The 23,692-nt window shown below is 31.6% G+C and overlaps 2 protein-coding genes across 2 annotated transcripts; one reads left to right on the top strand and one right to left on the bottom strand.

The window, feature by feature from the left end:
- The first annotated feature begins 8,505 nt into the window (after nt 1-8,505).
- Nucleotides 8,506-10,036, top strand: LOC149552536 (uncharacterized). The gene is made up of 2 exons (XM_089790206.1): nt 8,506-9,372; nt 9,560-10,036. The coding sequence occupies exons 1-2, from the start codon at nt 8,506-8,508 to the stop codon at nt 10,034-10,036; spliced, it is 1,344 nt and encodes a 447-aa protein (XP_089646332.1).
- Nucleotides 10,037-14,037: 4,001 nt separating this feature from the next.
- Nucleotides 14,038-18,183, bottom strand: LOC149552537 (wax ester synthase/diacylglycerol acyltransferase 11-like). The gene is made up of 7 exons (XM_089789796.1): nt 17,972-18,183; nt 16,146-16,745; nt 15,986-16,058; nt 15,837-15,904; nt 15,271-15,480; nt 14,976-15,113; nt 14,038-14,698 (listed from the first exon to the last, which is right to left on the bottom strand). Exons 1-7 carry the CDS (start codon nt 18,167-18,169, stop codon nt 14,549-14,551), a joined length of 1,437 nt encoding a protein of 478 aa, XP_089645922.1. The 5' UTR covers nt 18,170-18,183; the 3' UTR covers nt 14,038-14,548.
- Nucleotides 18,184-23,692: the final 5,509 nt, after the last annotated feature.

Below are 23,692 nucleotides of genomic sequence, written 5' to 3' on the forward strand. Positions count from 1 at the left end.
ATCCACTTTTGCAAGTGAAGAGCATAGGCATAATACTTTTGTTCAATATCAAAGAGGATTAGTTTTTTTAGTGTTTGTTCATCATCTTAATTTCTTTCTATTTATAAACTTGTCATTTTAGGCATTTTGATTCACTTTGAAAGTGAAGAGCATAGGCCCTAATACCAAGTTTGATAAAAAAAAAATGTTTCTTTCTATTTAGCTAGATTCGAAACTTTGAATGCCACAATTTAAACAAAATGGAAAGGGTTTAGGCTTACCTTAAATTTATGCTAGCAAAAGGATAGGGGATTTTTTAAGGATTTTGTAATTTCATTTTCAATTACCATAGCAATTCATTGTAGCTCCTTAGTATCCCCTTCACAAACATTTATTAATCCACTTCCACAAAAAGTTAAGAAATCTAACTCAAATTGAGATTTTCTTTTAATATGTGGAATAAGAATCATAAAGTAAAAATCCAATTTAGAAAAGGTTATTTAGATTTATATGCATTTACAACATTGCCATGATTAACATGATCTTTAGTCTCTTCTCCTAGAATTTCAAGTAAATAAGCCTTATTCAAATTTTTTTCATACCTTGCAAGTCTCTTCCCCTCCTCTTAACAATGTCTTGGTAGTTTTAGAGTAGAATTCTACACCCTTTTATGTTAGGTCATCCGTAAAATAGGTCATGATCATGATCCTCAAAATTCTCAAAATTCAAATTTGTAGTATTATGCACTATAAGATTGCTTATAGGTGCTATAAATCTTCCTATAAGCACTATATGAATCTTAACATGTGCTTTAAAAAATATTAACGACATTAAAAGACAAAAGAATATGCACTTAAAGAAATTGAACTATAGAATCGACTGACAAACAAAAGATAGAAAGATAATATTCTTTATAGGTGCTAAAAGACTTCTAGTAGGAATTTTAAAGTTATCTATTATGCTCTATAAAGTTGTATGTTAGGTGCTAAATATTGTTTTAGTTGTTGAAATGTTGTGGTAAGGATCTCAAAATGTAAAACACCAAAAGTGTGACAAATGAACAAACCTAAAGCTCTAAACTTCTTATGAAGATATTTTAACATTTTCAAGAATTTTTTCTAATAGTAGACTACATAGATCAAATTGAATGCTTTATTTATTTATGTGCAATATAGATTGTTATAACATATGTAGATGTAGACACCCTAAAATTGACAACTTGCAAAATATGGATAAATTTACTAATTTTATTATGCTATTAATTGATGGTTCTTTTATCATTAATTAATCATCTATTTTCCTCCTCAATCCAACCTTTTAATTAATTCATTGTACCTTTAATATTAATAAAATAATTTATTTTATTTTATTAATTAACCTTTAATTAATTGATCTTTATTAATTAATTAGTTTTGATTTCTAATTTTCTATAATTTAAATAATTATCATTAATTATTTAAATTAGCTAATTTGTTCCTCTTCATTAAATTAAATTTCCAAATTAATTTAGTGTTAATTTCCATTTCATATCACCTCGAATTGAAATCAATTTCAAGTTGCATTAATTTCATGTTAGTTTCATCTTGCTCATTTAATTGAATTTTAATTCAATTAAATACAAGAAAATAATAAGAAAAAATATGAAGCAATAATCCTTTTCTAAAAAATTAAAATCCTTACAAAATGAAAAATCCTTTTTTATGAAAATCACATATTCTTTAAGATAAAAATAAAATTAAAGTTTTTTTTTTTTTAATAATGGAAATTAGATTATCATCTTAAAGTAATAATAATTAAAAGTACAATGGTAGTGAATAAATTATCTCCAAATAAAATAATGTCGATATATGTATGTGTATGTATACACACACATACATATGTGTTTATATACATACAAATACATATACATATAAATACGTACATACATACATGTGTGTGTGTGCATGTGTGCGTGTGCATGTGTGCATGTGTACATACATACATACATATATATGCATATACATACACATATATGCATATACATACACACAAATAGACATATATACATAAATACATATACATATATATCCATGAATATATAAACTAATTATAAATAGACTCATAAATATACTAAATATGATTGTTTAATATCACTTTATATAAGTGTCTGACATTTGTTATATCAACATTAATAATCCAAGTATACATAACTCCTGACATAACCACCTAGAAATTTTCAAAGAGAACTCAAGTTTGAAGCAAAAGTTACGACCCTCAGAAGTCCTCACATCAGTTCATCACTAGGGTCAAAACTCACTTTCCACTTTGATAGGGCTAGAGAATGCTTACCATAACTCCAAGAACCCTAGGCATCACCAAGACATCAACACGGCCCTTCATCTTCCATTTGAAATTCATCCATCTTCTTGCCATTTCAATAGTAGACCTAAAAGCCAAGAATCTCCTAACCATGGATAAGTGCAAAGAGGCAAAGAATGTTATCCATAACCATGTCTAGTAAGTTGATTTCAAGTCCATCCTCACTTTGAGATACTTAGGGTTGTAAAAGTTCCAACCCACCACTAGATTGTGCTACCAACACATTCTTCCAAACCCCATTCTTAGCATTTATAATAATTTTCTCATGATTTAGAACAAGAACATCAATGGAAGCTTTCAAGGGTTTTGTGGACACCCTTAGAGCTACCTAATGACCCACCTTAACATGTGAGCAGATACTAGATTCTTGTGTTGTTGGTAAAGGGTTGTCAATATCTATGCCTCCTTTAGAAATGAAGCAGCAACATGCTCACTTTTCTCCAAACCACCACCATGCAATCTCGAAACCAATGCAAGGTCTAGGCGAATGTAATCCTCCAAGGTTGAAGTGGGGTCAAGATCGAGGGGCCATGCCCTTCAAATTCCATCATGACAAACTACAAGAAATTGATTTTTTTTAGGCAAGAAGAGAGTTGTAGAGAAGAAATGTTTAAAATGTGGTTATTATATCCATTTTTTATTACGTCGAGAGGCGTAACCTACAGTGGTAGAATGGGGGAATGAAGTGTTGTGACCATGTTAATGTTAACTTTTTCATTTTGAGAATTAATAGCCGACTACTAACAAATTTAAGTTTATGTATCGTCACATCCCTTTAAATCAATGATATAAATATAGAAGGCACAATTTATCCCTCTCTCAACCTAAACAACAGTTCATCCATTTTCCATATATTGAAATTTGAAATCAGTCCGAGCTTGCAAAGAACACATACATCACTCAAACATATCAGTTATAGAAGAGGAGTGAAAAAAGAAAAAAGCTTACGCCATTTACAAGTCAGAAGCGTTTTGTCATTGCCTATTATCAGATTAGGTCAAGTTCTCTATGAAAACTTTAATTGCACCCTCTTATTGAATTTTTTAGATAGATATCTCAAATGAATAGTGTAGATAGGAAATTATTGAAAGGTATATACTATATTGATATCTATATAACTAGGCACATCACAGATTCATCTATATTTAATTTGCGTATTCTAGCTAATATAAAAGTATGATAGATGTATAGAAATATATGTGATATCTCTTTATGTTAGTAAAGATTAATATATCAAGCTTAGATATTCGTATCATATCTATCTTAATAAAATAAAGATCTTAGATATCTTGATATATTAAGATATTTAGATATATAATATTTATAGAATTAGATATATTGAATCTCAACCCCATTCTCCTGATCTCCATATACTATTTCGTAAGCCTATATTTGGTTGGTGAGGGACCAATTCTTTTAGAACAAGCAAAAATAGTGTGTGCCAGAGTTTTCATGTTCTTCTATTCATCCAAGGCAAAATAACAATATCAACACATTTTTTACTAAAGATATTTGTCATATATACCTTCCTTGGATCATAATTGATATAATTAGAAATAAGATTGGATTGAACTTCAGATTTTTAGCATCCAACAAAATAAATTGGGAAAGTGTAAGAAATTGTGGATTGTAATTGTTGTAGTTTAAATAATTGTCATTTGGGTTTTCATGATGGATTACATATGTGGAAATAGATGGGATCAAATGATGGGCTCAAATCTAACTCGTCAAGTTAATTGTTTATATTTTTACTACGTCAAATCTTAGGACTTTCGTGTTTGGATCATAATTGTTATAGTTGCACATATGACTCAAATGAATCATAGGTTTTTCAGCATTCGACACAATAAACAATTTAATAAATCTAATAAATTTTAGATTGTAATAATTGAAGTATAAAAAATATTATTAGATTTTCATGATGGACCAAGGGGTAAGGATTTCAAATATATAGAAAAATAATAATGAAGTCAAATTTAACACTTGGAAAAGTTTATTGTTTATATAGTTTTAATAGGTGTGAAAATGATTTTATGGTTAAGTTGTATTGTATTTTTATGATGGATTATAGAATATGGTGTCAAACATCTGTTAAAAAATCATAGGATTGAATCTATGACTTTAAGTTATTTGTTTATATTTTAGTTTTTTATTAAAATTAAATTTTATAATTCAAAAGTATTGCATTTTCATATTTTGTGATAAAAAATATAAAAATATTTTTGAATTCAGCTCACTAAAAGTTTTTATTATCAAAATCTTAAGATCTCATTTTAAGACTAGCTTAGATATCTTTATAGATCTATCTAAAACACGTCGAGAGATATCAAGCTCATTTTCTTGATCTCCATATTTATTTATAAAATATATTAATCTTTACTTCCATAATTTTTAATAATATAAAGCTCAATATATTTTATGTTTTATTTTTTTGTGAAAGATTACTAATTTAAATCCTATTATTTTTAATGTTATCACATTCAGATTTTCTAAAATGCCTCATCCAAGACTAAATTTTGAGAATGAAGAGCAACGAAGACAGTATCAAAGAGACTATGCTCAAAATTATATGAGATGACGATGTGAACAAAGGAATAATGGTCAAAGAGAGGAAGCTAAAAGTCCTAGAAATGGTGACGAACAAAAAAAACATAGAGAATATGCACAAAATTATATGAGACAATGACGTGAACAAATGACTAATGTAGAAAGAGAAGAACAAAGGAATCATTGAAACCAACTTGATAGAGAAAGACATGTCAAGCGTAGGGCAACTATGACAGTGGAAGAGATTGAAGAAGAAATGAGACAACATGCAGATAAGATGAGAGCACATCGTACACAAACATCTCAAGATAACCAAAATATAGTGAGAAGACAAACAAAAAGATCTATGAGCCTAGACGAGTTGAATGAAAGAGAAATACAACTATGTAAACATGACTCAAATCAAGGACAAGCTCAATCTCATGAAAATGGTGGGTTTAGTTTTGATGGGATGAATTCTATGACAATAGATCGTGTTCTACAAACACCAACTAATCGAGTAGAGGATCTTATGAATGTTGATTCAGGCAATTATAATTTACAACAAGAGTTGACATCACAAATAAGAAGACAAAGACAATTGAAAAGAACACAAAATAGAATGGATAAGGGGACAATCAATACTATTCAAAATAATGGGATTGACTTGAGGACATTACAAATAATGTTTCAAATTGGACTAGATAAACTTGCTATGCCCAGTATGTGCTACATTTGTCAAGAAAGTTATCTTTCAATGAAGGTTGCACGGGTCCCTAAAGGCCCTATTTGTCATCAATGTCAACAAGAAAAGAATGAACATCGATTTTCAGCATCAAACAACATGGATCCCGATCCACAACCATTAGAGCTTTCTAATCTAACACAAATAGAAGAAATGTTGATAGCACGTATCAACCCCATTCTTCAAGTTACACATGCAATTGGAGGTCAATTTAAATATTAAGGGCATACCATAAGTTTTCCACAAGAAGTAAGAGAAATAGCTAAAATCTTACCACATCGCATAAAAGATTTACCTATTATCATTGTTTGCAAGAAGGATCAACGTGGAACAAGTTATAATTTTATAGTCAATAAAGAGAGGGTTTACAGATCACTTCAATTTAAAATAAATCATGATAAGTTCTATAGAGATGTTCAAATTGATGAAAATGCACTTAGTGAGCTTACATCTAATTCAGATGATAACATCTTTGATCAGCTAAACTCAATTCATATGGAATTTGATTCGGATGCAAATGAATATGTATTTGTGTGTCCAATAAAGGAGATGGATCAAGGAAATATTATCAATCATACTACATCAATGGCCTCTAAACCACCAAATGCACGAAGAGGGATGGAACTAATTCATGCATGGATAAATAACCCAAATGTAGATCCTGGATCACTAATTGATTGGCCAAGAATTGGAACATCTCCAGTGAATGAGTATGTCACAGAAGGATTACTTGATATGGCTTTTCCAACACTATTTTTGGATGGATGATGCAATTGGATTGAACCAAGATTGAGAAGAGTCTATCTTCATGAATTTGTTAAGCATTTACTTCGATATAGAGATCATCAGTTTGGATGACACCCACGATTTAGGTATTATATGATGAATATGATCATGCGACATCATGCACAAAATTCATTAGCAGTATTTCCCAAAAAGAGCTTGCAAGATATGCCAATCACAATCAATGAGTTACGAGAACATATAGAAAATGTCCCTCACTCACATCTAGCGGATCACTTGATGTGTTTTGGTACAACTCTAAGGGGTACAAAGTCTTATTAGGCAAAATGTCGAGCTGAATTAAGTGATCTCTTGCATAAAATTAGAACACCAACAATTTTCTTTACTTTGAGTGCAGTGGATATGTATTGGCCTAACTTACATGCATTAATGCCAGGAACAGAGCCATCTAATCCACAAGAAGCACAAAAATAGTGATGACAAAATATTATTGACTACCCACATATTGTTGCATATTATATGCATCTAAGATATACAATGTTTCGAAAGGAAGTGCTACTAAAGGGAATGAAAGTAAAAGATTTTTGGTCAAGATATGAATGGCAACACAGAGGATCACCACATGTGCATGGATTCATATGTTAGAGGGAGCACCTAACATAGACAGCCTTAATTGGAGAAATCATGATGAAATCAAGATAGTTCAAAAATATTTTGATTCTATTATACATGCATTGAATCCAAGGGGAGATCCACATCAACGAAACATACAGGTATGATATCAATTCTTCTATAGCTATTCAACATATATTATGCTTTTTCTTTTTTTTTTACTTAATAAAATTTGTTATATCTTCAATAATAGGTCCTACAAAATTTTAAACAACATCAATGCCTTCGAAATACACAACAGCTTGACTTTGAACGTGATTATGAAGAGTTGCTCAATTGTGTTGAACACCATACAATATGCAAAGAGGGTGCTTGCCTTCGTAAAAAAAGAGGGAAAATGGTTTGTAGGTAAGATAATTATATAGATTCATATGTTTTTTTACTAAGAAATGAAAAAATGGTGTACAAGCCAATAGTTTTCTTTATTTTTAAGGTACAATGCACCATAAAATGGTTTGTAGGTAAGATAATTATATAGATTCATATGTTTTTTTAACTAAGAAATGAAAAAATAGTGTACAAGCTAATAGTTTTCTTTATTTTTAAGGTACAATGCACCATGCCCATTACATCTGGATCGATCAAGATTATTTGAAGATCCAAAAACAAGAGATAAAATTTATGAACCAACAAGAAATGATGATCGAGTAAACACACATAATCATACCATACTTCAGTTGTGGAGAGCAAATGTAAATTGGCATCCTGTTCTTTCAAAACATGATGTAATGAATTATATTGTGAAGTATGCAGCAAAAGTAGAAAAGAGTTCTGAGACATATCATCAAATGTTGGTAAGACTTGCAAATATTGAAAATCCAGATGAAGCAGCATCAAAGTCATATAAGAGACTACTAACTGAAGCCCTAATTGAAAGAGACATTGGTGCACAAGAAACATGCCATATGTTATTAGAGTTGCCATTAGTAGAAAGTAGTAGAGTATTTGTTATATTAAATGTTTCAAGAGAGGTGTTCAAGCCAGTGATAAAGAATGAAGAAAATGATGATGAAGCTCACCTAAAACTTTTCATTGAAGGATATATGGATAGACCATATGCAATGGAAAGTGTCACACTAATAGATGTAGCTAGATCTTGGACCTATAACTCTAGAAGAAAACAAGATAATAAATGGCAAGCAAGGATAGTGGCAGCTATTGTGAGAGTGTTTCCAAGATTTACAAATATTCCTTCGTGAAACTCGTAGAAATGGGTTGATTTTTGTTGGTCAGAGTTATTATTATACAAACCATTTCATAATATACATAGAGATATTAGAGTAGATGATACTACAATTGTATCCAATTAGGAGTCCCTTAATTATAATCCATGGCATGTGGATAGGCGGACTATTGAAAATGAATCTAAAAATAATGTTGAAACTCATGATGATTCTAAAGATGAAAATGAATTACCAAATAATTAAAATATAATTGAGCATGAGTGGGAGATAATATCAAAACTACATCATGGACAAATGATGGATCTAATAGAAATAGATATGCTGGGAAGAAGAGATATCGACAAACAAAATCCACGGAGTGCAGAATATCAAGGAGAAGAATACACAAATAATGCAATACATTTTATCAATGCTATGAAACAAAATGATTTACTTATACCTAAAGATATGATGATGAGTATATCATATGAAACTTTAGGTGCTAAGCAAAAGAAAGCACTTGATATTATTATGACACATTATAATCAAGGTGAACATGTCATGCCATTATGTATGATAATTCATGGAACAGTTGGAACAGGGAAATCATGTCTAATTCAAGCCATTCGTCAAGCTCTTTATGATGCATCAACACCACAACGTTCTCCCCTATTATTATTAGCACCAACTGGAATTGCAGCTTTTAACATTGGCGCATCAACAATTGATTCAACTCTAAGAATTCCTCTTACAAATTTTTCTGACTTACAAGGCACAAGGCTCACAACATTACAAGAAGAAATTCAACATGTTAGGTACATATTAATTGGTGAAATGAGTTTTATTCGTCAAAATTCGTTACAAAATATAGATTCAAGATTACGTCAAGCTTTTCTAGAAAATTCAAATATGAATTTTGGAGGAAGATCGATTATTTTAGTAGGAAATTTGGGACAACTACCTTCTGTTAGTGAAAAACCACCTTATGATAGTAATGTTCGTGCACAATTATTATGGGAAGAGTTTAAGACTATTGTTACTTTGGATAAAGTGTTTAGACAAGAATGTGAAAGTGAAGAACAACAAAGGTTTCGCCAATTACTCACTAATATACGAGATGCAACTCCAACTATAGATGATTGGAAATTATTAATGACAAGGACAGATGTTTCATTGCCCCAAAATGTTAAAGAGGAATTTGATAATAATATTCATCTATTGACAACAAATGATAATGTTCATAACCATAATAGAAAGAAATTACATTCACTAAAAAAAACCAGTTGCCTACAGCATTGCATCAAAAGAAGGAAGTACTAATCTAGGGGGAGATCAAAATGATTAACTAAATATTGAATTATTACTTGCTAAGGATGCAAGAGTCATGTTAACATCTAATTTATGGATTGAAGCAAGACTTGTCAATGAAGCTCTAGGATACATTCGAAATATCATATACAAACCTAGAAATGCCCCACCAGATCCACCAACATATGTTATGGTTGAATTTGACAATTACTCTAGAATACCATTTGAAGACGATGCTCCAAAATTAATTCCCATTTCTCCAATACAAAGAGGTCGCACACGTCAATTGCCCTTACGTTTAGCTTGGGCATTAACTATCCATAAATCACATGGATTAACACTTTCCAAGGCAACAGTTGACATTGGACCAAGAGAAAGGACAGGACTAACATTTGTTGCTATATCACGAGTTAAGTCTTTGGATGGACTTCGAATTTCACCACCATTTTCTTATGATCATTATGAAAAGATGAAGACAGGGAAGCAAGTTCTCAAAAGGAAAGCAGAGGAGGAACAACTCAAATCTCTAGAAAGAGATTAATTGTATTCATTATATATTCTATATTTCAATATCTATAAAACATAATGGATATGATGAGTGTCATGCTTTAAAAAAAAATTTCAAATTAAAAATTTAATAGATTTCAATTTTACATGTTGCGCTACGGATGCTACTAGCTTAGATATCTTTATACATCTATCTATCTATTCTCAATAACTATTTATTGAAATAGGTGCCTCAAGATTGATATCTCTCAGCATGTTTTAGATAGATGTATAAAGATATCTAAGCTAGTTACTAATGTTAGATTATAGAGGAGAGAGTTGTAGAGAAGACATTTAAAATATGGTTATTATATTCAATTTTTATTACTAATGTTAGATTACAAAGTAGAGAGTTTTAGAGAAATTATGTTTAAAATGTGGTTGTTATATCCACTTTTTATTACTAATGTTAGATTATACATGTGTACATTTACAAACCTCCATATGTCCAAGCTAGGTCATTATAAAAATTGATTTAATTCTTGTGTTATTAAAATAATGAATAATAAAACTTTAGTTGTTGAGCCACTTAATCAAATATATTTGGTATGGTACCAAGAGTTTAAAATTTTATTTGTATTAATTACCATTACATTTTTTATATTCTAAATAAATCTTGAATTTTATGGGTATTTTAATAATGATAATTACAAAGAAAATACATTAGCAATCAATGACAACAATATTCATGGTAAACAACTTATTAAGCTAATAGTTTTCATGGATTGTAAAAACATTGTAAAATAGTTTTGTCCAACTTATTGCTTTAAATTGAGTTACATTCATGTGTGAATATAGTTTTTAACATTCTTTTACATTATGAAGACATAATGTATATTACATTCTTTTAATTTTTTAAATTTTCAATCTTTCAATATATATGCAAATTATACTTTGTTATCAACATTACTATTATTCAATAATAATAAAATTAAAAAGGATATATTTAGTAGAAGACATAAATTATAATATAAATTGTTAAAATCATTTCAATGTGGTGGATGTACGATTCTACAAAAGAAAAATTAGAGCAAGTTAGTTGCAGAGGAAAAGATGACATTATTAGTGTATAGGCATGTATGTGGCATTGGCTATCGCAGTGCAAATGTTTGGCCCACTAGCAAGTGTACCATTTGTATAGCATTATTAGAATATTTGTCTTAAAAGATTGACAATTTTAAGTGAGCGCTTATTGGACACTTTTAAGTAAATTAAGACAACACTTCAAAACTAAGTTGATAAATTATAAAACTTGTAAATTCTATAAACAAATGAAATAGTCAACCTTTTGCTATGATTTACATTTTAGCCAATACCCAAAATTTCTAGAGTTTGTCAATGGGCCCTTCGCCAATTGGTGAAGTTGAATGGTTCACAAACAACCCATCAGGGATCAAATCTTGCTGAGTGCAAGACTCGAAGATATCATAAACAACGAGGTCGAGATGATGCCCCAAGTAAATTTGACAGCGTGTATGCGAAAAGGTTTCAAGCATGCGGCATGCATGGCTTAGATACCTAGAACTTGTTTGTGGAGCCTATGGCTAAGGCACCGGCTACGGTGCAACATATTTGCATCAAGCCGCTATCCATCTACGCGCCTTGGGCTGTCCTTCACTGATGACACAGTCAGCCAAATATTTCTTGCCATGCAAAATTACTGTCAACGAAATGACTCTTGTCGTGCCATGGGTTATTTTTTTTAATCAAATCTTTTCATATATTTTAAAGTTTAGTGTAAAAATTATAATTTTTTTAAATATATAATATTTGCATATGTGTTGTCCCTCTAACATGGAAACGTGCAACTACTTATTTTTAAATTGCTGACAACAAATTAAAACTTTAGATAAACTTTAAAAAAAAATTAAACTCCAATTTTTAAATATTAAATGGTTTAATTGCAAGGGTAATGGTAAAAATCATAGATGATTTTTTAAATTTAGAATTAAGATAAAAATATATATTATTCAGTTGTAAATAGTTTATTGAATAATAAGTTTTAGATCTTAACTTTATTAGTATATTATATTAAAATAAATAATATTTAAAATATTTTTTAATCAATTAGATATATTAAGCATTATATAATATAAGTTTTCATACTAGTCAAAATTATTAGACGCACGATGACTTGATTCTAGTGGACTCTTTTGTGAGCCATTCAACTTCACCATCAATCGACCAAAGGTCTATTGACATAACCTTGTATTTTGTTGTTGTGATCCTCTTTAAATACTGTTTGAACTTTTTGTATCTATGCTTTAATAATAATTAATAGAAAATAAAATAACATATGTAATATAATATCAATAATATAATTATTTCAATATATAAAAACTTGAATAAAATTCAAATCATTAAACATAACTACTAACATAGAAACTGTGTTTAAATCATAATTAAAACTAGGAAATTGCACCTTTAATAAGGTGCAATAGGTAAGCCTAGACTAGGTGTATTTTTAATAAAAAATCTTAGTTCAAATTGTAAACACAATCCTAACCCATTATCCTACTATGAGTATTCACAAAACTAAGCATACTTTTTAATGTAATCTCAATTCTTACCTTAACACCAACTCTAATAAAAATTGGAACCCTAATTATAATTCTAACTATGATTAATCCTTTATTTGGAACTTTTAAACCTTAATCTAATCACAATTCTAACTATGAAATAAAAAATAAATAAATTTAAAATATTATGTATAATATAAAATATAAATTTATGAACACTAAATTAAATCTAGATATATATTGGAATTTAGAACTAAAACAAGACCTAAATCTAAATCTAAAACTAAAATATATTTTATAAGACTTAAGTCTAAAAGTAAATTTATTTATTTTTTAAAATTTGTTATTATAATATTTTGTAAATCGGTATCCTTATCTTAACACTCAAATTATTTAAAATGTTATGAATAATAACAAAAAATAGATATTTATGAATAATCAATTTAATTTAATTTTTTTAATCGGTAAAAGGTCGAAGTCAACACTAATTAGCTCGTATATGTATTTTTTCTATGACCGCAAGTAGATTTGAACCCAAGACCTCTTCGATAAGAGGCTCACAAATAACCATTGTGTTGTTGTAGGCTCTTGCCTAATAATCAATTAAAATTAATCATATATTACAATTTAATTAAAACAAGACTTAAATGTAAAAGTAAAATTCATTTAAAATAAAATAAAATTATCATTATAACATTTGATAAAATGGTTGACAAATCAAATTAAAGCTTTAAAATAATTAAAACATGAAAATAACAAAAAAAATCTTTACAACTCTATAAATAAAATAAAAATCTTATGATTTATGAAAAAGATTTTTTTTTTTTTTTTTTCTAAATTATAACTTAAAACTAAAATTTGAAGGAAACCCAAAGATACATGATTGCTCCCACATATTTTAGATTAGGTTTAATTTTTTTACTATTGTCATGTTGGAATAACTTTCAACAAATTTTTCTGTCTATAGAGTAATTTTTGGTTGGTCTCTATTATAGACAAAAGAAATGTTAGCAAACTAAAATATAAATTCATAGAAAAAATACATATATGAGCTTTGTACATATTGATTGTGAATTCAATAAACATTCTTGTAGGAATTAGTTGTTTTTATTTTGATGTACACTCTATCGATCAAGAGATGATGTCCTACACATGGAGAAGAAATTTTGTTTAATAATTACTCTTTTAATTTTTATTCAATAATGATTTAATTCACAACCTTATAATGCATCATTTAAATACTAATTTTATATTACCTATTTTTATTAACTAAAGAATTATAAAATAATACTTATAAATAAGTTTTCAATAAAAAATATTTTATCATTTTAAAAATGAGTTTATTATTTTAATTATTTTAATAGTTTTAAGTTTGAAATTATCTAAAATTAAACAAAAATAATAATATTTTTATTATCTATAATTTTTAAATTTTTAGACATTAAACTAAATCTTAAAATGTATAAAAGATTTGGTTAGAAAAAACAGAATATATTCTGTGCTATAATAAGTGAAAAATTATGTTGAAGCAAACAAAAATATTTTGCATGGCAATCATTGTTTCGCTGACAGGATGAATTATTCATTGTTTCGCTGACAGGATGAATTATTTACTGACTGTGTTGTCAGCAAAGGACATCACGGTGTGGGCAGCCTAGGTGCGTAGACGGGCCATGGCTAAATAGCATAAAGAATGAATGCACCAGATCTGACATCTTTTCAACTTTGTGGCCGTTTGTGGATGACCGGCCACAACTGTATTTATTAATAGAAAATAAAAAATATTAACTTGCAATAAATAGTGTCAGTCAAACGATAGTACGATCGAATGTACATTTCGATGCTTGAACACGCCATCCGCTGAAACTTAGCCGTAGATCTAGGACTAGTACAGCACCGGAAATGACTTGTTTCATCTTCAATTTATTTCTAATTTTAAAACATACGAGGCAAAAGCTGTTGGACAATAAAAATCATTCTTGCATAAGTCAGCGGATAGATTGCATGGAGGTATTCCTCATCTCCTCGAAGCACTCGCCAAAACACTCGGCTAGACTCTCACAGTCTACGTACCCTTTCACGCCAATCACCTCCAGCCGTACACTCCCCATGTAGCTCACCACCGTCAATAGCAGCGTCTGCAATAAACCACCACAATACAGTCTATCATCCCATTCAATTGTTTTTACAATCACTACCTTCTGGATTAGATTGTGTATATTCTTGTCATTCACATTTCTAATCACAAGCATTTACTCTCTACACTCTTCACATTTTGATGATAGATTACGAGTGTATCTAAAATGTTAACGACAAAAACACACACAATCTTGTAAAAAAAACCTGCACATTACCCTCAACGTCATGATAGAAGTGAACAGTTATTCTTCTGATTTGCAAAGGAGAAAGTTATACCTGAGGCAAACCAGATATAGAGAAGAACATGTTCTTAACAGGAACTCGATTCATGGCTATCTTCTCCGTAGGCCCCACCATGTTCGATATTCCTAGCGTTGCATTCGTCAGCGTCTTATACACACAAAATGCAGATGCCTGCAATACCCAATTATCCAATCTCTTATTAGAGATATATATACCACTGCTATTCCATGGTCTGATTTAAGTGCCAATAGATAAAAGATAATTTTAAGGATAGCTTAAACATCACATTAGGCTTTATTCTTAAGATAAAAATGTTAAATAGTCATACCTGTCGACCCAGATAAGCCAATAGTCGACTGGTGAGTAAAACTTCAAGTGACATTTTCTTTCGATCTAAGATTTTTTTGGCTCTTCGCACAGAATCTAATGGACTCCCCACATTAACAGTAGCAGTGTGCATTGTGATGGGTACGTGCAACAGCCCAAACCGGTTTCCCCACGGTGATCCACTTTCAGCTTTCATCATCTCTTTTATATCCTGCAAAAACCACAAGATATTGTCATGAACTTGCGTTAGGGCTTAGTGCTGTTCATTTTAAACTGAACCATCTCATAAACATAAAAGCTTTCCTTTCATAAATGCTTCCCTTTCACATCAATGGCTTGTTAGTCATGATGTTCAAGAGTATATAGAAGAGCTGCTTGCTGAGATTTATACGTAGATTGTGTTTCCTTTTTTCTTTCATTCTAATGATCGGTCATAAAATGTAATCTATAAGATTATAGGAACATAATAAGGAACATAATCGATTGTGGAAAACTACTATATAAACTGCATAGATAAGATCAGATTAAAGAACATGGAATAAAGTAGAGAGGCAGATTGCGTACTACCTTCAGTCCTGATAAGAGTCGTGTATTCATTGTAACAATCGCTGTTACTCTCATTTTCTCATTTTCTCCTGCAATCACCACGTTATTATGAGGAGTCACAATCACAGATCAACTGTTTTTTAAAGCATATCCATTGTTGGGAGTCTTACCATAAGAATGAGTATTTTGCAAGTAGCGTTGAAGACCGTGGAATATTAACCCCATTATCACATCATTTACCGTCTGCAAAAGCATGTTACCGAGATAAGCCTAGGACGACTGAAGAGTAGTGTACAAATATATAAGGGCAAGTTAGAGAAAATAATATACTCCGCCGATGGAATTCTTAATCTTCTTGATGTCTTCCATGGGAAAGGTGGCATGTGTCATAACTTTAGGCAGCATTTCTACTCCGGGAGGCCCTCGAATGTGTATCTTGCTATCGTCCATCCAATTTATTCTTAGTAAGCTGCCAATGAAGTCACAAAGAGTGTACCACAACACAAGCACAAGCACAAATAGTCTATGCAACATGTTATACATAAACTTGGCCGATACCCATGAATAACATGGTGGACTAGGTTTGTGGGGCATGGTGGATTTGGAAGAAGGAAAGGTGAGGGGAAGATGTGGGTCATGTGCTCTGGTGATACAAGAGAAGAGTAAGGACATGAGGGAAGTGCCATCCCCTAAGGCATGGTGCATGTTTATAATCAACGTGGCTCTCGCTTTGCTTGTGTTATAGTTGAGAATGTGGAACCCCCACAAGGGTCGATTTTTAGGCAGAGGAGCAAGGTGTATGTTGCAGATGTAATCATTCACAAGTTCATCATATTCAGTTTGGCCTGGAGGAAACTCCGGAACAATCACATGCTCATCTACCTTAACTTCAGTTTTTACCCAATGAAGATTTCCATGCTTATCCTCCCTCTGCCATCCAACAAATTGATCATATAAGTGAGATTAATTTAAAAATCTTATAGAGCATCTGATCTACATTCAAAAAAGACATAGGGAAGAAGACCCAGTACTTTAACGCGTTCCAATAGTTGTGAATGGAGTTGTCCACTTAATATCTACACTTTACCGATTTAATGTCCAATTTTTTTTGACAACATTGTACTAATACTTGTGACTTTAAAGTTGTTAGTGCAATGTTAAATACTCAAAATTGAATAAAATGTACCTTTAGTTATAAAAATTAACCAATGATGTGATGCCACATCAGTTGTTCAACTATGGGTACCCTTTATGCACAACCATTGGTCTCACTTTTTTTTGGGGCTGTTTTGGACAATTTGGCAAAAAGTATGCTGATGTAGCATCATAATGGGTGATGTGGACTTGAAATCTTAGTTATAAGTAAGCGACTTGCCAAGTGAGCTGCTGTAAAAATCTGAAAGCGATTTGAAATTTTTACATAAGATTTTGATAAGCGCAGTGTTCAAGTACCGGGTCCTCTCCCCTACCAACTTTTGTTTCAGATGTAGCATCATAATGGGTGATGTGGACTTGAAACCTTAGTTATAAGTAAGTGACTTGCCAAGTGAGCTGCTGTAAAAATCTGAAAGCGATTTGAAATTTTTACATAAGATTTTGATAAGCGCAGTGTTCAAGTACCATAAGATTTTGATAAGCGCAGTGTTCAAGTACCGGGTCCTCTCCCCTACCAACTTTTATTTCACTCTACCATTCTTATTCTCACCAAACAAATTATATACTCGTTTTGTTTTGTTGCTTTACCAACTTTCATTTCACTCTAATACCATTCTTATTCTCGCTAAACAAATTATATACTTATTTTGTTTTGTTACTTTAGCGACTATTCTTATTCTCACTAAACAAATTATATACTTATTTTGTTTTGTTACTTTAGCGACTTAATGGAACACTTTAACCCATTTTATTACGAGTTAAAGTGCGTGCTAAGGCCAGACTTATCCAATTAAAATCGTACATAATGACCCCAAACCTAAGTTCGAATCTTAGAATTAGATCCGGGACCAATAAAGAGCCGACTCTTCTACTCAAAATGAACTATTTATTATTACATGTTTTTATAAGAGTAAAATAAGCTTATAAGGCATGAACAAACAAAAACAAAGCAAAATAAGTCTACGAGACATAAGTGAAGAAAAAGAGTGTGCACAGCATACCATTATGCTGCAAAAGCGAGGATTGGAAGGAAGAAGAATGTCATGAATGGCTTTCTTGGCTGCTAAGACGTCCATGGGTTCTTCCAGCTCGAAAATGGCCTGAATGCAAACTGAGAAAAAAGAAGTACTGAAAGTCTGGCCAAGGGGGCTCACTGCCTCCAAGCCATAAGCATTACCATTTACCACCTTTACTTCCATTTTGATGAATCGCAGGTTGCGAAATGTTGAAACAAATGCTTAATAACATATAGAACCTTAGCAATGAATGCTTCATTTATCACCCCATCCATGTGCATTAAATTTGCATTGAAATAACCCATCTGTCCATCAGAAAACTTCTGTAACATTATTACGAAACAGGCAATTTCTGGAGCTATGAAAATGACTGGAAGAAATAGATCAAATTATGTTGATGAGTTTTTTAAGGAAGAGCGTACGTTAATTTATTACGTCCGTCCGAGGCCATTGAAAGGGCATGTACTCTGTGGTTGGGTCCCAATATCAGAGTGAACATTCACAAGTTTGAAGCGCATTTTCACGCTATCAGGGAGCTGATAGGACCCTCTCGTCAAACTTGTTTTAAATGTACATATTTCATTATTAAGTATTGTATGTTTAACCGTCTGGCGTTTAAAGCAGCGACACCTACAAGTTTCTTTAAGGTGGTTTGCAGCTTTTTATCATGCTTGCATTTACTATTCAGGTCTCAGAATCAAATCTGATTTGCAAGGCAGATCTCAAAATTAGATCTGATTGACTGACTGAGATAATATCTAGGGAGAGGACCCGGTACTTGAACACCCTAACTTTGCGCTTATCAAAATTTTATTTAAAAATTTTAAATCGCTCTCAGATTTTTACAGCAGCTCATTTGGCAGGTTTGTCTACTTATAACTAAGGTTTCAAGTCCACATCACCCATTATGATGCCACATCAGCATACTTTTTGCCAAGTTGTCCAAAACAGCCCCCAAAAAAAGTGAGACCAATGGTTGTGCATAAAAGGTACCCATAGTTGAACAGCTAATGTGGCATCACATCATTGGTTAATTTTTATAACTAAGGGTACATTTTATTCAATTTTGAGTAGTTAACATTGTAGTAACAACTTTAAAGTCACAAGTATTAGTACAATATTGTCAAAAAAATTGGACATTAAGTTAGTAAGTATTAAGTGAACAACTCCATTCACAACTATTGAAACACGTTCAAGTACTGGGTCCTCTCTCCTATGGGTTGTTGAGTTTGTTTGTTTCAGATGAAAAAAAGTCAGAAAATAAACACACAATCAGGAAAACAAGGGTTTATAGTGGTTCGTTCAAATGGACTACATCCGCTTCGCAAGAAGCGGATTCTCCTTTATTCAAGTAACTAGAATGCATATTACTGTTCAATATTCATACTCATTGTTCAAGAAGAACATAATTTACTTTTTAACCATCACAGTTTAATATAGAAGATGAAATGGTTTCATATTACAAAGAGACCATAATAATAAAATAGAGTCAATGATCGGGCTTCAGAACCATTACAATCTCTCATGTGAAGTTCAATCAATGCTGCAAGAAGAGGGTCACATGGATATCCCCATTTTTTAGATTTATTGATCACAAACTAGGGAGATATAGAGCCCTTCTCCATTCCTTTGTCAACCTCAGCGGTTGATTCAAATGAAAACCCAATGTATAAAACTCCATCTGGGCCAACCTTATCAATTGCATCAACAATCATCGTTGCTACAAAATCATTATTGCCGACAGAGAGTGATGCTATAGTTTTGATAGTCCTTGAACATGGCTAGTCTTCTTCTCCAAGTCCTCCACAAGACCTTGAACCGTCTTGTCAATTTATTTCTTGAAACCCTTCAAATATCTTTCCGAAGCATTAGAAAGAAGAATTCAAGGTTAGTGGTTGATTTAATACATTATAAAGAGGCAAATCTGCGATCACCATTTAAGGAAAAGTAACCAAAGTGATGGAAATCCTTTTGAATGTTGAGTCCATCGAAAAGCATACATTCCCATGGTGTTTTTCTGCCTAAAGAGGTATCTGCGAAGCTTGACTTCTGAAAGTTAAGAAGATGAAGATTTTTGAAGCTGCATCATGTCAGATGCGAAGGATATTCTTCGGAGATGTTAATATAATACCATGTGTTGGAGTAGTTGGTGTTGGAAGCATGAATGTTGATGAATGGGGGAGTATTGTAGGAACATGATTAGATAATTATCATGATGATATGCTACATTCATGACAATGTTTGTCATTGATGTCAACACAACATTTTTTTGTGGTATCTAACAGAAGAACAACAGTAAAGATCAAGTTGGTACGAATAGATTGTTGAATACTTTCAGCAGTGAGGTTAAAGGGAGATTATAAGTTATATGTCTAGTATACGCAGCTAACCTCAGAAGCATAAGATATTAAGTTCGGAAGAAGTTATGCAAGTTTTAGTGAAGGTTTTAGCAGAGTTGTTATTATGAGAAACTGAAGTTAAAGATGTGAAGAAGACATGTTGGTGATGACATGGCTAAGCTCGCTCGTCATAATGTTACGTGTACGAAAAGTTATTCAAGTTACAAGGCGAAAGATTAATGTTATCACTAAGTGTAATGTATTCTTAATGTGGTCTTATAATAATTAATTAAGAAGGTGTAACAGCTGACTCAGGGAATTGTTTAATGGATTTGGTATAAAGGAAGGACATTTTCCTTTATCATGTATGGATGAATGCAAATGATTGGAAGCAACACAAAGAGTAGAATGCAAAGATAAGCAGAGTAGAGCAAAGGTGAAGGAAACTTCGTTGCCGAGGTTTTATTATGTGATCCAAAATTTGATATGTGGATCCAAGGTACGTGACCTAGTCTACAAGGCATGCTAGTGATTGGTCTAGTTGACAAGACAGAGGAAAGAAGTTAAAGTACAGTACATACAATTATTTTGCAAGGAATAGTTGACAGATCAGTTGGATAGTGAGTGCAGTGGTTTTTCCCTAGAAGCTATTTGGACAATGGGTCCTTCTGTCTTCTATAACTCCTAACAGGGTTGGCACAACTCCTAATAGGGTTGGAATCTTCTAACAAGGATCCAAAGTCTCCTAACAAGGACTCATATGTACTAAATGTTGTAATAGACTCTTAACAAGGTTCATCCTCTAACAAGAAATATTTATATTAGTACATCACCTTGTGGACATCATTCCCATCGGGGTTTTCCCTCTGATCAAGGGTTTCCCTAGTTAACATATCTAGTGTAATTGTTTATGTGCATCTTATGGTTGATGTTTACTTTGGTTGAAAGGATAAGATTGTTTAAGGTTGATAAATATTTTAATTATTGGATAACTAATTCAACCCTCTCTATCAATTATTTTGGTAGACTATTGTTTCTTTAATAATTGGTATCAGAGCATCAAATCCTTGAAGATAAAGTTTAACAACTTTGGGAGATCCATGGTGAACATATTCAAAAAGGATAGTCCAAAGTTCGATGGAACAAATTATGACAGTTGGAAGGAAAAGATGAAGACATATTTGTTGTGTATGGGTCCAGGATATTGGATCTTGACAAAATCATCAAAGACAATCATTGTTGAAAGTGATTTGGAAACTTGTATCGAGGAAGAAAGAGATTTTTTCATGTGCGACATGAGAGCTAGAGAAGCACTATTATCTGCACTTCCTAAAATTGAATACTAGGTAAAATCACTTGATACTTCTCATTTGATTTGGAAAGATTTGGAAAATAGTTTTGAAGGTGATGAACATTCTAAGAAATTGAGGTTACAAAGCTGGATTTGTGCATCTCAAGATGCTAAAATGATGGAAGATGAATCTATAAGTACATATGTAGGCAAGATACCAAAAATTACTGTAGGTATTAGATCTCAAGGAGGAACCAAAGTAGATGATGAGGTAATATGAAAGATATTAAAGAGCTTAACACCACCATTTAAGTCAGTAGTTCAAATGATACAGTTGTTGATATCTTGTACCGAAAATTTCACAAAGGAAACATTGCTTGGGAGACTTGACGCAGTTGAAAATGAGCTTAAACAATCTGAAGAGTTGACCATAACAGAAACAACTTACAGTGCTTTGAATATTCGACCTAGTTTATCAAGGAGCACAAGTGCTAGAGGAGACTTTGCTAGCAGTTGCAGATCTAATGAGGATAGAAATATAGAAGGAGTAGTCCATCTAGTAAGAAGAGAAAATGATGGTGAGATAATCTTTAAATGTTGGACTTGTAATGAATTTGGTCATTATGCATCTAAGTGTCCTAAAAGAGAGAAAAAGTATAAAGGAAATTTCAAACCTAAAAGAGATAGGGAGTGTCTGTATGCAAATGAAGAAGATTGATTCTGATGAACAAGCAATATGTGCTAGTGATGATGAAATAGGATTTGTAGATATTAAAAAAGAAAGTCTAAAGAAAATAGCTTTGGTATCACAGGTTGAAAAGAAATTTGATTAGATAATTAATAGTGGTGATATGAACAAGTTTGTTGACTTCAAAAGTCATGATGGAGGCATTGTCAAAGTTGGAAACAATGCAACATGCCATGTTAAAGGTATTGGATCTATAACTCTTGATGGTAAAACTAATATTGAGGATGTATATTTTGTTGATGGTTTGAAGCACAACCTTTTGAGTGTTGGACAACTAGTGGATAAAGGTTATCAGTTGCAGTTCACAAAAAAGACATGCATGATCAGAGTCAAAGATGGAAAGGTAATTGGAACAAGAACTAGATCTAGAGGTAATGTATTTCAGTAGAATCCTACTGAAATGACATGCCTGGTTGCAAAGGTAGATGACAGTCAATTATGGCATAAGAGATCTTGACATATAAACTTTGACAGTATTGTGAAGACTAGTAGTATGTTTGTAGTTAGATATTTGCCTAAGATTATAAAGCCTACTAACACAATTTGCAAGGAGTGTGTATGACGAAGTATAACAGAACTTCTTTTCCTAGAAAGAAGTTTACTACTACAACAAAATTGGAGATTGTACATACAGATCTCAGTGGTCCAATGAAGACTAAAGGATTCTATGGTGAAAGGTATTTCATGATTTTAGTTGATGACTTTTCTAGAATGATGTGGGTTGCATTTCTTAAAGAAAAATCTGAGGCCTTTGATAAGTTCAAGATATTTAAGAATAGATTTGAGAATGGATCGGGTATGAAGATTAAATGTTTAAGATTAGATGGAGGAGGAGAATTTACTTCAAATGAGTTTAACATCTTTTGTGAAGCTAATGGAATCAAAAGACAGTTTTCAGCTCCAAGAAATCCTAAACATAATGGTATAGCAGAGAGAAGAAATAGGTCAGTAACAAAAGCAACAAGAGCTATGTTAGCTAAGAATGATGTATCCAAAATGTTTTAGAGAGAAGCTATGAATACAATAGTCTACACTATAAATAGAGTGCAAGTCGGGAAAGGCACAAACAAGACCACTTATGAACTGTGGTTTGGTCACTCACTTACAGTCAAGTATTTCCTAATTTTTAGTAGTAAGTGCTATATCAAAAAAGATGACAATATTGGTAATTTTGATGCTAGAAGTGATGAAGGTATATTTCTTGGTTATTCATTGAAAAGCAAGGCTTATAGATGTTATAATCGAAGAACTTAGACTATTATGGAAAGTGCAAATGTGAGAGTTGATGAGAAATTTAGGATACAAGAAAGAATAATTGATTACAACTT

The sequence above is a fragment of the Cupressus sempervirens genome, chromosome 6 (assembly GCF_028749045.1).
Source record: "Cupressus sempervirens isolate cs-2001-9-10 chromosome 6, ASM2874904v1, whole genome shotgun sequence".
Lineage (NCBI taxonomy): Eukaryota > Viridiplantae > Streptophyta > Pinopsida > Cupressales > Cupressaceae > Cupressus > Cupressus sempervirens.